Here is an 18,282-nt window from a genome sequence, read left to right as displayed (position 1 = left end):
AAAAAAAACAGATGGCAGACCTCAGCTGGGATTCTTGGACACTTGTGGAAAACCAGAAGAGACACAGGGCAATTTACTTTCAGAAGTAAACTGCACTCAGTGCATCAGTGCATCAGTGCATTTAAGCCGTGTTTGGTTTCTTCAAAACACACAACATAACATCCACTCATGCATAAATAAAAACCAGCAAAAAGCCTAGTCAGACACCCCTCCAAGCCACAAGGCAGGTACACCCACAGTGGGTATGGGGATGGCTTTGTTATGTGCTTATCAGAGCAGATATTTGCATTTAAATACGGAAATATTTACACTGCTGAACATGGACTGGAGCCACATCTGAATTAGCACAGACACTGGCAGTCATCATGATTAACAAGAATTCAAACAGAAAAGCTGCAGAGGAAGATCACTGAGTGATCAAAACAATGGACAGCTTGTTCCAAAGTGGAGATAAGAAGCTTGGTCTACATAAAGAATAAGGGGCACACAGCTGTCTTTACATCAAAGAGTGCAGCAGCAAAGAAAAACCTAAAAATAGGCTGAGCTGACCTGGCCTCATCACTAATGGGTTGATCTTTCAGCATCTGAAGCTCTGACTTACTTGACAGCAAACCTCATTGAGAGCATGCCAGGGACTGTTCATTAATGCCCCATAGCACCCACTGCCATCAGCAACCCATGGGGGAAAGAAGCCTTGCTGGGCAAAACTTAGTTTGTTAAATCTAAGCAAACATCTTAAAATCTCACGCAACAAAACCTGAGTAGAGGCAATCACTGAAACACAAATAACCTCGCAGGGTTATTTGTCTTGCCTGCAGGGAACACCTCCACTCCATTCTGTACAGCAGAGTCCTCCTCAGCTTCCAAAGCAGGCATGAAAGGCAGGGGCTGGAAAGGCCAACAGCATGAAGTGCCCTTGAACAGGGCACCAGGGAGGCCGGGCATTGGAACAGCTCCCTGGAAAGAGCAAAGGAGCAAATAAACTTAACCCAGTTCTGAGCTCTCCCCCTTGGTGCTGACCTGGCAACTGTGGAAACAGGCAGAATCCCTGTGACTAACACACATTCTGCACCTTCCCTTTGAAGCAGCCATCGCCCGCCTTCCTTCAAAGATCACCCAAATCAACTTCCTTGCCTTTGAGGTATTCCTAGCAAGCTCTTTGCCCTGTTCAAAGCTTTGTTCATTCCCCAGGATTTTCTTTTCACAAATCCATTTTAGTGTTTTGCCTGGCAAGTCTAATTGTCCCACAATATCTACACAGGTTTCCCTGCTCAATAGAGCCCTTAGGACTTCTTGCTGTCTAGTGTGCTTTTCCCTCATCCTTTTCAAATCTCTTCTGAATAGATCCTCTCAAGCAACCAGAAATTTTGTCCACTCAATTACAGATTTTTCAAATGAGGGCCCTCCACAGAGACCAGACGTATTATTAGCTCAGCTGCCTTCCTCCTGAGGCACTGGGTAGACTTAAAACAAGAGGAAAAAAAAAAAAGAGTGAGAAATGAAAAAGCTACCACCACTGTTTAACATCAGAGCTCATCCCTTGCCATTGTTAGTTTATCACAATAGACTGTTTCATCAGAGAGAACAAACAATCCTCACTTCAAGCATAAATCAGCTAAGCCCAAGACAGGAGGTAGACCTTAGTTAATGTACCCAAGACCAGATAAACATGAGAGTGGCTGCTGGTGCTCATTAAAATAAAGGAGGGAACCATCACACAGAAGCTCTTGCTATGATTCCCCAACAGTAGGCACAGATACTGCAGCACTTGGAAGATCAGACCCCAAACCAAACCTCTGAAACACTGGAAAGTCTTAAAAAATCCAAAGCTCTCAAACAATATATAGAGAACTTCTGCAACTCTTTATTTTGATAGAAATGAGAAAACGAGACCGTGAAAGATCCCAGAGGTTTGTCTTCCATCTGTGTGCTGGTCATTTTACATTTCAGCATCATGCATCTTTCTGAACTGTTCTGATTTGTTGTGCAGTTTCATCTGTGCTGATGCCTGAAGGCAGCTGAACCAATTCCTCCAGGGGTAAGAGCAGAGCACGCTCAGCCTGCTACCAAACACGAGTACGTTTGGGGATTTGGTCCCACACGTGAACACACACACCCCAGAAGGTGAATAAAGAGTCACTGGGCTTGGCCATATTTGTCGTGACAATGACAGCTGCTCTGCCCTACTGACTGAGGACAGGTTGGTTTATACCTATTAATGAACAAGCAGCAAAAACCCGAGAGATTCCCCATTTTTATTGTGTTACAGGGGAAAAGAAGGCACAGGAGCCTGAGTTTTCTCAGGTGAGTAGTCTGCAAAGAGACAGCAGGGATTCTAATCCACTGACTTCCCACTGCATTCCCAAATGCTGGGTTTGGTTCTTTAGCACTTCTTCACTACATTTCCATAGTAAAAAAATACCAAAGCATTTCACACTTGCAGTGGGTAGCCTGCTGTACACTGCACTGGTGAGAAGTGTCTCACATCAGGAATATTATGTCTCTGATGGCTGGGAAAAGTAAGGAAAAGCTGCAGGAACACCATCAGCACCCACGTATTCACACTGCTCTGCAGGGGACACACGTACTGAGCGCTGTCCTTCAGCCAGCAGGGATGATGCTCAGATAAACTGTTCCCAACTGCAGAACAATCCACATTTGATCACTGCATTTTATAAGGTTAAGACTTCTGTATCATGAACTGCAAGTAGGCAGAGTTTATTGAATTTGCCTTTCCTAACTAAACAGTCACAGACTTCCAGGCAACCTCACAATGTACAAAATTCTATAAAATGTACTCTTCAAAGACAGAGTTTTCTTATTTCCTTATCCCTGGGCTATTCCTACCACCCAGGCTTCTATATGCCCAGATAGAAAATACTTATTTCATTCTATTTCAAGTACTGGCACAATTTAGCCAATTTTTGCTTTTAAAAGAAAATATCAAAAAAAACCAAACAAGCGGCATTAACTGCTAGAAAATTTTATGGAGCTTTAAAAAAATATACTATGGAATCTTGTCACACTGAGTAATTCTTATTACAAGGACAATTTTCTTTAATGAAAGTTGTTAGGTGAACTGGATGGATTCCAATGGCTGTGCCTACGCTGGGCACAGTAACACAGCCCAAATATATAAATGAGAGTAAGATTATCTGCAGATTAAAAACCAGGCTGGTAGCTTGCTAACAGACTTTGCAATAAACTTGATATACAGTGTATACATTAACAGCACCAGTCAAGAACTACTGCTTTCTTTACTTTGAGCTGTAAATAAAACTGTGTGAAGAGAGCAGAGAAGCTTCAACAGCCAGCCTGCTTTACAGAAGCAGCCCTAATGCTTTCCAGAACAAGACATTCCCCCCCCCCCCAGGTCAAATATCCATGGTGGTCTTACTGTACTTCTTCCTACTGGCCTCATCCAAGCAAAGCTGCCCTCAGATGGGCACTACTAGACTGGTGACCACTTGTAGCATGGCAAGGACTTTCCAAGACGGGAATTTCTCATGTCCAGTTGACTTTTCATTCCACCCACTGCACGCCCACCACCTGAACAGGCACCTGAGACATTCAAAACCAAACACATGCAGAAGCTGGAGGAGGACAGAAGGGTCCAAGGATTTTTTTTTTTTGTACAATTTAAATACGTAAGAAACAAGAGAATGTTTCTATGGGTCTATGGGAAAGGTAGCACTGCAGTTTCAGGGTCCATGGGAATCAACTGTTCAAGTCACCATCCTGGAAGTGGTGGAGTCGCCATCCCTGGAGGTGTTTAAGAGGTGTCTGGATCTGGTGCTGGGCGATGTGGTTTAGGGGTTCAGGGTTTACAGTGATAGCGCTGGGTTGATGGTTGGACCTGACGATCTTAAAAGTCTCTTCCAACCCTGATAATTCTGTGCTTCAGAGTCAAAGCAGCAGCTAACTTGATCCACCCCCTCACAGCAAACCATGCAGCCCATCTCCAGGCAGCATCCCCTGCCTCCTCCCCGACTCTTTCACATCCCATCAGCTCAGCCACCTTTTCTCAGAGGCTTGTGCCAAGTCACCAGTAGGTTTGTAGCCTACTTTGAACTGATTTGGCCCTGACCAAAAGCATTTCCCCACAGAAATCAGAGGAAGAGATCCAGCAGTTCTCCAGTTTCTAACATCTTTCCTGCATGCCTAAGTTCAACAGCTATTTGCCTCAAGAGCTGCTCTGCAGCACAAAGGAACCTCACTCCCCGGAGCTCACACGGCTTGGTTTTTACAACTGGCTGCAGCTGCTGTAGTGACAGCTCACAGAGGAAGCCTGGCCTGTTTTGTGCCTTTTTCTCTTCCCCAAATAACACACCAAGACATAACATCTTTTTATGTATGGCCCTGCAACATCTCTGCAGTATTTGGCAGGGAAGGGAGTATCAATATTTGTCATTGAAAAAAAATTAACTCATTTTAAGTAACAGCCAGGACTCGAAACTATTAGAAATTTATGTCCTGAGAAAGAATTATGAATGAAACACTTCCCCTGTCCTACTAGTGGAACATTTCATGGTTCATATGATACTATCAGCTTTGGTTTCTGAATTTTACACTGTACAGCACATCTGCAACTCCAGAGCCCTTTGCCATATGTGTGTCATCAACCCAATCCAGAATGAGCAGCACTACAGAAATCAGAAACGTTCCCAGACACCTTCCCACGTTACTCAGATGCCACTGGTGACACCACAGTTCCCTCTGCCCTACAGCATCCTGCCTCCTGCTGAGGTGCTTTGCTTTAGTTTACACTCAGAAGGCTGAAGACATCATTAAGACAGGAGAGCCATTGCACTCTGAGAATTCAGGGAACTTTCCTGCTGAAGGGCACATGGCATGGGAGGAGAGGATGAAAGATCTGTAGAATTCCCTTGTAAGTAGACAGAGCTGGTTTCCCTTCCCTGCAGGTTATTTTGGCTACTTTCCAAAACCAAAACCTGAAGTGCCACTGCTCATGTGGCATTTATTTGCAGGTTATCCCAGCCTCCCATCCCTACCCTCCCACATACACATACATGCTTAAGATTACAAATGAATCCATTTATTTTTACTCCAATACTTAGCCCTAACGTGCTGTTTAACAATTTAAGAATGAATTATACTTCTTCCTGAATCCATCACAATGTGAAAGCCAGGCCTCCCTGAAATAGAAAATTCTAAATCATTGAAATTAACTTATCTCTCTGTTTTGGTGTAGATGAGTAATCCTTTGAAACAGCAAAATGTGCTGTTATCCAAACAGGCAGCACTTACACTAGTTTTAATTTTCTTTCAATGTTTTCATGCTCTGATCACTGAAGCTGGTTGGAAGGATAATAAATTGATTTAATAAATTGCACTATGAGCACCAGTCTCAATAACAGAAAACTGATTAGGCTGATCACAGCTTTCCAAGCTGAGTCTTCTTGCAAAGAAGAAAAAGCCTGGGATGGGAAAGAATCAATATCTGTTGTTTCACTGATTACAGTTCTCTGGTGGACGACAGAAGTGGAAGGGGCCCAATTTCCACTGCCCATTGTATACCAGTGTTGGGTCTCAGCACATCTTTACAAACAAAAACTTGGGGGAAGAGGGTTTCTGAGCACGGGACAATAGCTGAAAGTGTTCCATCCCACTTGGTAATATACCAATACATATCATATATAATACATGAGCTAATATAGCTAATGAATCATCATGGTTTAGACTTTAACAAAGGTTAAAAGAGTTTTCTGAAAATCTCAGTGAATTTGTTCTCTTTCTCAACATTTTAAAACCAATCTTCCATTTCAGGTGTGGAAATGTTGGGCCCAAAAAATAAGCCAGACTGAGTTCTGGGACAAAGACCACTGGTGTGAGCCAACACTATGTGCTGGGATAAACTTCTGTTGTCCTGTCTGCACCATCACTGACTTCTTCAGTTTGCAAAAGGAACTTTCTCGGTGCTTCCTCCACCCCACAGCAGACATCCAACCCCTGCTCAGATATGGCTTCAGGAGATACCAGCACTGAACACGGAGACAAAGGTGCAATCTTAAAATGAGAAAATGCACATTTTAGTAGGGAGGTACACAGGGAATAATCATTTTAGCTATAGCATAAAGTCTTAATCTCTCAGGAAAGTGTAATTTGTAAAGAAAGTCTATTCCAACTGCATGTTTCTGAGAGAATCCAGAAAAATCCATTTACTCATCCTTCCTTCATGCTGTAAAGGTTTAAGCACCTTTTGTTCCTCAGGAGCAGTGCAACCAACCTGTGGTGTGTGCATCAATTCTTAATTCCTGCACACTGACTCCCTGGCCAACCCACAATATCAGTTTTTCCTCTTGTGCCATAACCCATCTTTCCCAGGGGAAACAGTTATTCTCATTAGTTTACTCTTCTGCCTTCCCATTTCATTAAATATGTATCAAGATTAAAGCACCCACTTAGGTTTTTCCCTCTTCTGTTGACTACATTTCATCTAAAGAGGTGATTTTGTTACTCTCAGAACATTTCCTGTTGATTGCTTTTAACCTCAGAGCTGCTGTGCTGACGTAGACACTGGAGAGCTGCAGGTTTTGGCCTACAAAGCCTTTGTAGCTGCTAAAACAGGAGTGAATTCCTTGCAGTACACTTAATATTCAGCTCAAGTTTGATGTAGCCATGGTGACTGGCAGGAAGGGCATTACTGTCCCAAATACTGCCTTCAACCCGAGGAGTCTGTGCCCTCATCTTAAGGCCACGTCAGATGATTTGATTATCCAGTTGTTTAACCAAGGGAATGCCTGTACTCTAAAAATCTTTAATTGCCTTGAACCTACATCATCAACTGCTCTCTGAGCACTGGAGAGACAAGCAGGGGCGCAAAAGCATCTCAGAAGTTTGTTGCAGAAGCTGCACTGGGAGAGTGTCAGGATACAGCCCCTGCTGACAGCTACATACTGCCTGGTGTGTCATGAACCTAAAGCCTATGACCAACAACAAGACAAAACTTACCATCATGTGAAGAGATGCAGGCAGATGAAGTCTTAAGACATTTCATACTGAAGTATTTTGGAACATATCAAAGCTGCGAGATTAAAGCCTTAAAAGTCACAGAGTTTAGTTGGGGAAAAAAAAAACAACAAAAAACCAACAAAGACCCCAAAACAAACCAGTCCTCAGAGATTTGGCTTTGTACACGAATAATGCTGATAAAGGCAAAGAACTTCTTGGCCTGAAAGTATTTGCTCTGTGCAAACCATCAAAAAAAGAAATATTCCAGAAAGAGCACAAGAATTGACAGAGAATTCTGCTCCAGACTTTTGTCTTGTTAGAGATCAGTCTGTTAGGTCCAAGATGTAACCCACTTGAAAGTGGCTTTGATTCAGTAGGAATGCACCCCTTTGGATCCCAAAGGCTCTGATCTCAAGTGTCTAAGTGAGGAAGAACAACTATGAAGCCTAAAATTAATAGCACAGACCCACAAAGTTTTTGGTCTGGGGTTGCAGCCAAATAGAAGAATATTGGAAATCTGATAATACTTCGTTCCTACAATAATGCTTATACATTAATAACCACGAATGACAAAGCAAAAATAGGTTTGTCTTGTAGTCTGTATGTCAGAGAACAGAAAACAAAATATTTGGCATTTGGCAAATGAAAAAATTGTTACTACAGCTGCAGGGAAAACACACACATTTGACATGTAGTAATAAACTCTGGCATGTCAGAAGTATATTTTATAAACTCACACTCTACTCTTCTTCTAGACCTCTTCACCATCAGTTCCCAACACTCTTGTTTACTTAGGAGAAATGCAGCTATCACAATAAGTCAGTGACATCTGCTAGAAAGGTCAATAAATCTATTAAAACCTGAAGCACAAACCCAGGCCTGTTCACAGCTGTGCTGATACCAGAACTAAACCATCTCATGGGCAATATAGTCCTCAACTGACACATTCATTTTGGCTGGATGACAGAGGGGAGGGCAGGACTGAAAGCTGAAGGTACCTGCTTTTAAATCCTGAGCCTTGGCTCCCACTGATCAGCACAGGAAACTACTGTGTTCCATTGGAGCATCCCTGGCATGAGGGTAACAATGGTCCTCATGGCACTTGGGAATCAATGCTACAGGGACAGATTGGTGTGGCAGTTCTTTACTAAGAAACCATCACTGCAGCTAAAACTAGATAAGGAATGTGGTTTAAATTATCCACTTTTCTTTTTCAATTGCAGCAGCATTACCTTCCAATTTTCTCAAAGTGAAGAAGTTTCCACCTTTTATCAAAGTCCCTGTGTGGAACAGCTGCTTTGTTAACACCACCCCCAAATGCAGGTTGAAATAGCAGGAACTATGATTACCAGTAATAGATACCATATATGAGCACTGGCAGAGGGTGTTTGAATCACATTTCTAATTAACTTCTACAGAGAAGCAGCTGTAAAGCATTAAAATGCTGATTTGCACTGCAGCTGGCAGATATCTAGATTTTTTTTGACTCCTAGCAGATGAGGACATGTACTTCAAGGTGAGGAGAATAAAATTAAAGCTATTTTCCTGCAAAGTTTCTCTGACAGAAGCTACATGCATAAGGCTTCTTAGTAGCAAGCAATGCACTCAGATTTATTTAATGAGCTGTAATGGAAACTCTGCTCTTCAATTATTTATTTTTTTAAAACTTTAGACTGCCAGACATCCTTCACTACACAATAATTAGCTAAGAAAGAGGTCACAGTAAACTGGACCTTTGAAAGCCACCTCATCTGTTTTCTAGAGGGATCCTTCAGCCACAGCAACTGATCTTACAGAAATAAATACAAGATGATGAAAAGTAAACTGGTTAGTTAATTTAGGCTGTCACAAACAAAGCTGCAGTAAACAATTGCAATGGGCCCTCAGGTCTCTTAAAACACTAGAGAATAAACTTTTAATGCTCTCCAGCCATTTTCTAATGAACAGTGCAGGTTTTAGATATCCCTTTATGGAGGGTATATGTGAGTACAGGCAGTAAAGACACATTCAAAATGAACACTTAGAAAAGGGAAACATAAAATCGAATCTCATCCACATCTCACTCTGATCCAAACAAGCTCTGTCACTGTTATCTAAAGTATCCCACACCCACAAGACACTGCCAGAAATGGAGAATAAAAAATTCCTCTCTTGTCATAAACTAAAATCAGACATCTGCACCAGGTTTTATTTTATTGCTCCACTTAGTGCTCACTAATGGAGTATTGGTGGGTACACAAATTCACTCCACAAATACACCCCAGCAAGAAAAAAGCCTCTTTATTCTGTGGCATAATTCACAAAAATAATCTTTTTATCAGTTATTTGTGACAATAGTTGCCACAACTTCTATGAGAGACCTTGAAAGCAACACTTAAGAAAAGGTTGTGGAAAAGCATAGCTGCCCCCAAAAAGCTTGGCTTTTTCTTCTTTTCTAAATATGTTAAGGTAAAAATCTTTAAAAGAATCATATTGATAATTCAGCGAGAAATGCTCTCACCACTTTGTCCTAAGCACAGCCACTCCATATTCTGAGATGTACTAACCAGATGCACTTATTGCATTTAAGAGAAAAAAAAAATTACTTTTACAGTGCATGTGCCTAAAGATGAAAAGATAATCTCTTTAGACGCATAAATCCTTTACTGGTCCATTTAAAGATCAAAAAGAACTCAAGTATTAAACCTTTTTCTATTTCAGATACTAAGAACATGATTTCTTTCAATTAAGGCCTGGCAGATGTGGTTAATGGAACAGAGCTGTATTTGCTACATACCTGATGCTGCACCAAATGACACATTAATCACCCCTTGCCTTCTCCCTCACTCCACTACTTAGTGACTTCTGCCCTGCAGACCAAATTACGCTGCTCGTGGTTCAGCCAAGTTGCCTTACTCACATTTGTTTTTCCATTCAGATTATCCCACATCCCCAGAATTACTTGCACTGCTATATAAAGAGAGGTTTAAAATGCCACGGGGATTTGTCTGTAAAGGGAAGAAGGGGGATTTGGCTGTGTCTCCCTCTGACACTCGGGAACAGTTGGGCTCCAAGATTCCCGTGCCAGTGAATGTCCAAGCCAACTACAGGGAGTTTTGACGGCACAAGGCGCAAAGCAAAGGAAGCTGATGGGCCCTGCGTGAGGGGAGAAGGCAAAGGAAGAGGAATATGTTGGTCAAAACTCAGGGCTGAGATGACACTCCTTAGGTAACACACCCCTTGGACTCCTCTATTAAAAGGCCTAAAAGCCCCTTGCTGCCTTTCAAAGATGAGCAGTGGCCACATGCCAGCTTTTGGGCTCACAATGCTCCGCTGTTCCCCAAAGAGCAGCTCTGCACAAAGTCCTGCTGAACACACACAGCCAAGAAAAAAAGGGATTAAAAGTAGGGAAAGAATAAGAAAAATTTTAAAATGGCTGAACGAATAAATAGAATAGAATCCTAAATAAAGTTTTCGCAGATTAAGATAAGGCCCAAGGTAACAGGGTAGTCATGGAAGAAAGATGAAGCTGAAATCCATAACCTTCCTAATGACCACCCAAGGGAAAATGAGATCCCATACACATTACTCAGAACAAAACTGTCTCCTTGAATTCAACTGCAGCCAAGTACTCATTTGCACAGCCTCCTGGATAACCACTCCTTAAAATAGACAGTATTTAATGTAAAAGCTAGGAGGTTCACTTTGCAAATGTCATTGTCACATGGGATTAAATATATTGAAGTACTTGGGCTGAAGCTGTTGTTGCCTTCCAGTCACAGGTGCAGATTTTGACTGGTTACTCTAAGAAGGAGGCTCAGTTTTCACGTATTGCCACTGTGCAGACACACAATGCCATAAGGCAGAGAGCCCTGCTGGGTTAACACTTCCAGAACAATCCTGATGTTTGGAGACTGCAGTATTTTCAGTGCTGCCACATTCAGCTTTATTATTGTACCAACACAGTGCTTTGCATGTAACTCATGCTTTGGAGATGACTGATGCTGCGGTTCTCTTCTTCAACAAGGGACAACATTTGTTCTAAAACACTGTCATTTATACCAAAGTAATCTCAAAAATGAGTAAGAACAGGCTGTCACTCAATATGCAAATAACTGAATGCTGAGACGTGACTTTTATATGAAATTTAAGCACTTAGCCACTATCACTGATCTCTGTCAAGCTAAGCCATAAAATAAGATAAACCCAAAGTACCTCTGAGCCCCCGTGTGGGGCGTGTACCCTTTTCTCTCTACACACAGTCAGCCCTAAGTACATGGCAAGCTGTTTCTTTTAAATGACACTCAAAAATGAAGTCACAGCCTTCTAGCACACAGTAAGCCTAAAATGTTTATGTTTTTTAATTAAACTAAGTCATTGAAAGAGTGATTGAACAGCAGAACAGGGTGCCCAGAGACATTATGGAGTCTCCATCCTTGGAGATTTAACTTGAATGAATAAGTAAGATCTGGATAAATCTGCTGTAGCTGAGCTGAGGGGTTGGGTTAGATGATCTCCAGATGTCCTTTCCAACCTCAACTATTTGTGATTCTGTACATGTTCCAGTCCAACCTGCACCTGAGATGCCTCCTCCAAAACAGAGTTTGCCTTCTGCCTTTCACCAGTAGCACTTGATGTTCCACTGCTGTACAGAGCTACTAAATATATACCAGGCGAAAAGCAAAGAACAATCTGAAAAGCATCCTGCAAAGAGAAAATGTACCACTCCTTCAGCTTAAGGCTGGTCATTTATTAGTGAGAGACAGAGGACAGCTTTACATTTGTTCATGCAGACACAGACAGCTTATACAGCACAGGTGTTCACAAGCTACAAGAATTTGGTGGAGACCAACAATTCATTTTGTACACGACAGACACCAGAGCTGAACAGCTCGATTTCTCACCACAGCCAATTCAGACTGCAGGTCTAGGGACTGAAGCAGACCCTGAAGAACCATGAACTGCCCGTCTGTTACTCGTTGCCTGCTATCAATAACAAAATGCCATCAGAGCTGACAGAAAAAACCCTGCAGTGTTACAAACTGGCCTGCAATTCCATTTCTCTTCTCCTCCTCCCATTTGTATGATATAATAGAATCCACTTCCCACTCAGCAGCATGGTAATTAGATAATCAAAAAGCAAACAAATTTCACATGACAGTCCTCAGGAGAAAACAGATATACATGGAAAAAACATTTTAGTTTACTTAGGGCCATTCTGGCAACAACAGGCTCAGAGGGATATAATTAGTACCCTGCAAGCCAGCATATGAAAAGGCTTAATTTAACTGAGATCAGACCTAAAGAATAGCTATAGAAATTAAAAGTGAAGGCACAAATCCACACAGGACTGCCACAGCTAAGAGTTTTTATGATCAAGAATTCTAAAGTCATAATTCTCATGTATTGCATTCTGATTTCCGCTTATCCAGAATGATAAGCATTATTTTGGACCACTCTGCAATAGCTGAGGTTAATCAAATCCATGGAGGTCAGTCTGTGGGGCTCCAGCAGTTCTCTGTACCATGCAGGAAGAAGCAGCCAACGCTTCTTCAACAGCAGTCTGCTGAATTGATGCCTCCCTCTTCAATATAACCTATATTCTTCTGCACATTAAAACCCTACAATTGTTTTGAAATGGGAAGAAAGTTCTTCTATCATCTTCTTCTATCTCAAGTAAGTTTGTGGGGAAAAAAGCATTATAGCAGTCCTAATGGGATTGCTACATTGATAACACAGACTACTAATAGAGAAAGTAAAAATAGCCCTGCAATATCTACTCTGTTGTGACCAACAGCACATGCTGGAAAGCAGCTTCTTTTAAGCAACCCAACCTACCAAGGGAACCCCCACAGAGGAAGATTCCAGTGTCAAGAAAGAGCTGTTGGAGGTGGCAACACAATCTGCACCTCAAGGCAAAGGGATCCTCCCACCACACCGACCGACCCCACGGACAGCCCTTCCCAGCGCTCTGGCTGAAGTGGAATCCAGCACGAAATTTGTGTGAAGTAAGGCTCCAGTACTTTTTTTTTATTAGATTTTGATCATTTGCATTGTACTGCGGGCAGGCAAAAAAAAAAAAATTCCCAGACAGCAAGTTCTTCCAGCACATTTTGACTTTTCAAATACAAAGCAAAGGAAATGTTTCAAAAACATGACCCGTAAAGCTTTTGCTGCTCGCTGTTAAGATATGCTGTCATCAGGACAGCATTTTTTGGATGAAAAATGGTTATTGCTAAAGGTCACAGAGTTGTCTCCCTCAAACAAATTAAGAAATAAATGGCTGCTGACACTTCCAGATGATGATTCATCTGTCCGAGATCTCCAATAATGCAAAGCCACACAGCTGCCCCCCAGGTTTGCTGCAGACCACAGCAGCCACCAACTAACCCAGAAATCTGTCTTCACTCTCCTGTCACTTTGTTAGCCAACTTCTCAATCCTCTTTATAGACACACCAGAAATTCCTTATTCTCAAGCTAAAAACCAGATGAAAAACATATGAAAGCAACATCTGTTAGGAAAAACAGTTGTGTGTGCAGTAGCCAGATTTCCACACTTACTATTTCTATTATTACCAAAGTCCTCTTTACTTCATGTGAAGCAAAGATTATCCATGTATGAGACACAGAGATGAAAGAGGCTGATGGATCAGCACCAAAATCACCACCCACAGAAATCAGTGCAACAGCAGAATAAGAGAGTGTATACAGCCTCTTTGGCAGGAAAGGCCAAGTTGATGAAGGTTATTCTTTAAAGAGTTATTAAAGTGCTAAAGATCTGTTTAGACAACCCTTGAGTGAAAGGCCATCATAGGTACAGCAGAGATATCTGATGTTTTATCTTGTCAGAGTAACCTCTCGACAGAAAAAACTAATAACAGATTTTTATTGAGTGATTATTCTTTCCATCTTTGGCTTTTCACTGGAGTTTATGGTGACTATTTAGTGATCTCTTCAGGGGAGGAGATGACATTTACTGTTCAGACTATGCCCCTCTGATCTGAAATGTGGCCTCTACTATCACTACATCCAACAGTGATTCCATAATTTTAGAAGAAAGATGCTGTTACAAATTTGTAGGACTAGCATTTGAAACAGAAGCACAGCATTTCACTTTGCAGCAAACGCAGAGGACCAATCATTTATGGTTTGAAAAGGAAAAAAAAAAAATATCAAGAAATCTCATTCTTTTTACTCACCAGTTCACGCTCACCAGTTCTGTGGCGCAGCTGTGACGATCATCAGCTTGGACACAGGGTTTTTATTATCTGCCCAATTTAATCATAAGAAACTGATAACCAGAGCAGTGACCTAACAGTCCAAATCCAAGAATGTGTCCTTTACAAACATATAACATGTGAAGTAAAAGTTTTCTTGGAACTCCTGCTCCTTCATGCATTTCAGTTTGATGCATTAAACTTTCAGTTCTCAGTTATTGGGCTGAAGCGTTTGTTGGGTTTTTGTGTTTGTTTTGTTGTTTGGGTTTGTTTTTTTTAAATACATACAAGCAGAAGTTTCTAACCCTCAGCCTTTCAAGTCATGATCAGGTGTTTAGGACTTAACTGCCTTCTGAAAACTAAGATCTATTTAAACCCAGTGAGGGATGTGGAAGCCAACCCCAGCTTGGTTAAGTAAGAAAAATGCAGATACAGAACTGACAGCACTGAAGGAAGTTTCATCCTAAACATTGTCCCAATGTGCATAAATCAACTGTGCTAACAGGAAAATACTGTTTAAAAAAACAAACCAATCAAAAAAACCAAACAAACCCCAAACAACCAGAAAACCCACATCAGGTTTTTATTAGCACTCTCTTTGCCTAAGTGTCATTCTCTTCCCTTGACATTTTAGCTCAGTGTCCAGCACCAGCAGTCTTTTATATACACCTATAAACAGCTGCTGCATACAAATTGATCTCAGCTACTTCTTGCAAGCTTTGTGGCAAAGCTGGGCAACCGACAGAGAAGAGCCTGTATCTTATCAGAGACAGGTGGAACAGCAAGAGCAAGCTGGACAAACAGCACAGGTACAGATTGATGAGCAGCAGGGGTGGGAGCCAGGAGGGCTGGCTAGAAGGGCATATCTAGAAAACAAGGAAAACAGATCCACAGGAAACCAGATTTCATTACTTCTGCTTCTCTGAAAAGGACCCCATTTGTACAATTTAGCTGTGGTTACAGCATGAGCTTGTCTAATTTGCTTCTAGACTGAGTAGCAATAAAGAGAACTTGTTAGGAGGGTGGGTTTTTCTTCTCTCAGCTTAGCTTGAAAGAAATCCTCTAAAGAAATACCTATTTCATATAAAATTGATTTGTTCAGAGCAGCATGCCTCGCTTCCAAACTAATGAGAGAAGTACTTTGGAACAAACACTACAGCTTTGGGTAGTGCCTATTTGGAAGTCAGTAAAGGTCAGAACATTGAACACACACAAGCTTGTTTCCAAGCTCGTTTAGCAGCTTCCTACATGTCAGATTTTTTGGAGATGTATCCTTTAGTATCTGTATAGAGAGCTCTTTTCCCTCAGCTGAGTAATACCAGTGGCTTGAACTCTGTAGCTCATAAAACTAAATAGTCTTAGTAACTTTAAAGGTGAAAATAGAGTTGCTAGATCTGACCATAACCCCTTAAAGTCACTGTACCCTCTTCAACACAAGAGAACACCAGCTACTTCAGAGGACTTGCCATGGGATCTCTCCAGCTACCCAATATCTACATGATAGAGGCATTCACTATTCCTTCACCTGCCTCTTCCACCAAAGCAAGGGTGCAAACTACAAGACAAAGTGTAGCTTAATTTGCATCATGTAGCATTTAAACAGTTCAGAGAAAAAGACCTCTTGCCTTTCTGGTACAGCACAAGTAGATTCAGAAACCACACACACAGACTGCTGGTGCAATGACAAGTGGTTGTTCCCTTTGTGGTGATAAGTTGTGCCAGCAATTCCAGGCCTTTGCATTTGGCACTTCATCCCAATCCAAAGTGACTACTCCAGGCAACACAGTACAAAATAAAGAGTGAAGTTTACGGAGAGGGGGGAATAGCTCACTTCTTTTGTTATTCCAAGCATCATAGCATTAACCCCAGGGTTAAATGTAAGAGCTACACAGGCCCTTAGCAGAATATTAAAACCAACTTCCCTGTTTTTTTCACACCACCCTTCACATCACAGGACAGCTCATGTCAGCTACAGCTAAACCAGCACACCCAGAATATGGAACACGAGGAGTTTTTTTTCTTTCAAATGTACTAGAGCAAGATTCGCCTGAGTAAAAAACCTCAAGTCATTATACACGTATTTTCAAGTTCATCGATCCCCTAGGCAGGGAAACATCGTGCTGTCACACAGAAACCATCATACCTCTGTCACTGAAGTCATCCACCAGCACTATCTCTGCTATCAGCTCAGGAGGGGAGCGGTTGAGGACACTGTGCACTGTCCGGAGCAGAGAGGACCATCCTTCGTTGTGGAACGGAATTATCACACTCGTGTTCGGAAGCTTCTCCAGGTACAGCTTATTTTTGCAGCTGGACACAGACAGAGCAAGTCAAAAGGAGCTGCCAAAAAACACCAGCACTTCCATACTAATTACCATCAAGTAACTTAGTTCATTCTTTACTCCCCAAATTGATGCAAAGTACCTGAAAAAAATCCAGCGACTTTCAGGACTTATGAAGCCAGTGCTGACCTGATCTAGTCTACCTGGCCAAAATAAGACCCAGCAATTCCACGTGAAGTAGAGACTGTTAATGGTCAATGACACTTGGCAACACACAAAGTCAGGGGGATCAGTTCTGCAAGCAGAAGTGAAGGCAGCTGGGCTTTGAACACAAATCACCAGAGGATTTGGATAAAGCTGGAGAGTTAAGTCTGCAGAGACAGGGACCCCTTGAATTTGGGGTATTTCCCCACAGCATTAATCTTAATTTTCAAGTAAGGGTAATGCCTTGTGAGGTTGTTTTCAAGGCAGTTTCATAAAGAAAATTCCAACTGCAGCATGAAGGGCAGTGTTTATTTCCTGCTCATGTGGCCCTAAGTGGAGTTTGAACCTTGTTAAACAGGTAACAAAGGCCGCACAACGAGCAATTGTAGTTAAAAAAATACCCGTAGCTGTTCATTTGGGGTCAAAAATCTATTCCATTCCTAGAACCTCATGTGTCCAGTACAAAACAGAGGTGGTTATGTGAGTGGAGGTGTCTGGAGTGTAGTAATGACAGTGGCAGCAGGACCAGCTGCCCCCTGCCCAGGAGCAGGGGAGGGAGGTCACACTCTGCTCTCTGCCCCACCACAAGACTGCACCTCTTGCACAGCCACCAGAGCTGATCTGGAGACTCTCAGGGAGGATGTGTGCACAATTCAGTGCTTACACACAGTGATTCCCTCCTTGTTCCCCGGAAGGGCAGATGGGAATGAAAGCGGCTCTTGCTGGGGCAGCTTTTTCCTGGTACCTTTCCCAGGGAAGGGAGAAGGATGCACGTATGTCATACAAGCTCAGTACATCTGTGGCTACAGGAAGTTACTCTGGTGCCTGTGTGAGTGGACAGTAGCTTATTCTGGGTGTAATGAATTGTCCTGGGGTGCTGCCAAGAGCTTGCAGGCTGTGGCTGCAACGCACAGATGCAAGATGCAAACTGAAGCTGCATGGACTCCTTTCATCCAGCCCTTGGCATTGCCATCCTAACCTTCTTCCGATGGCTACTGGCTGTAATTCTGTTCCAATATGAACCAAGAGCCCTTGAATCTTTTCTAGCTCTTCTTAAAGTTAGTAAGAAAATGAGAGTTCCAGTTTAACAAGTGGGAAACTTTAGCTATTAAGCTTAACCATTAAGCATGGAGAGAAATTGCTTCCCTCCAGCTACCACATCTACAATTGCTTTACAAGACCTGCAAAATTAGTATTTAATATTAAAAAACCCAGAAGCACTTAAAGAAAATGTTATCAGGGGAAGACATGACTGCTGAAACAAACAATTGTATGTGTGCACCAGGCAGATCCAGTACACGTCATCCTCCAGCTCCTCGGTTCCCACAATTAACAGAAAGCAGAGGTGACATGCTATTTGCTATATAAAAGTCCACACAAACCACCTCACGCATCAGCTGCTTCTTTGTCCTTCCCCACCCAGGCCAGCTGTTGGGGAGAATACCATCTCCCAAAGCTTAGGACAAGACAGATGATGCATTTTTCCCCCAGATCACCTTCTCCTTACGCTCCCTGCTGCCTGCAGGCACATCTCCAAAGTCTCTATTACCTCACTGTATGCAAGAGGCTCTAAAAACACAGCTCCCTTCTTTCTGGAATACTCTTTAAGGACTTGTGTCTTTATGAC

The 18,282-nt window shown here is 42.2% G+C and overlaps 1 protein-coding gene across 1 annotated transcript in view; it reads right to left on the bottom strand.

The window, feature by feature from the left end:
• Positions 1 to 18,282, bottom strand: part of GALNT10 (polypeptide N-acetylgalactosaminyltransferase 10) — an 82,115-nt gene that overhangs the window by 22,311 nt on the left and 41,522 nt on the right. The window contains exon 4 of the mRNA XM_017834809.1: positions 16,313 to 16,479. Coding sequence (XP_017690298.1) covers positions 16,313 to 16,479 — 167 coding nt within the window. The remainder of the gene's footprint in view (positions 1 to 16,312; positions 16,480 to 18,282) is intronic.

Source organism: Lepidothrix coronata, unplaced genomic scaffold, assembly GCF_001604755.1.
Source record: "Lepidothrix coronata isolate B3197 unplaced genomic scaffold, Lepidothrix_coronata-1.0 Scaffold240, whole genome shotgun sequence".
NCBI classification, from domain to species: domain Eukaryota; kingdom Metazoa; phylum Chordata; class Aves; order Passeriformes; family Pipridae; genus Lepidothrix; species Lepidothrix coronata.
This window is presented reverse-complemented; position numbering and strand designations above follow the sequence as displayed.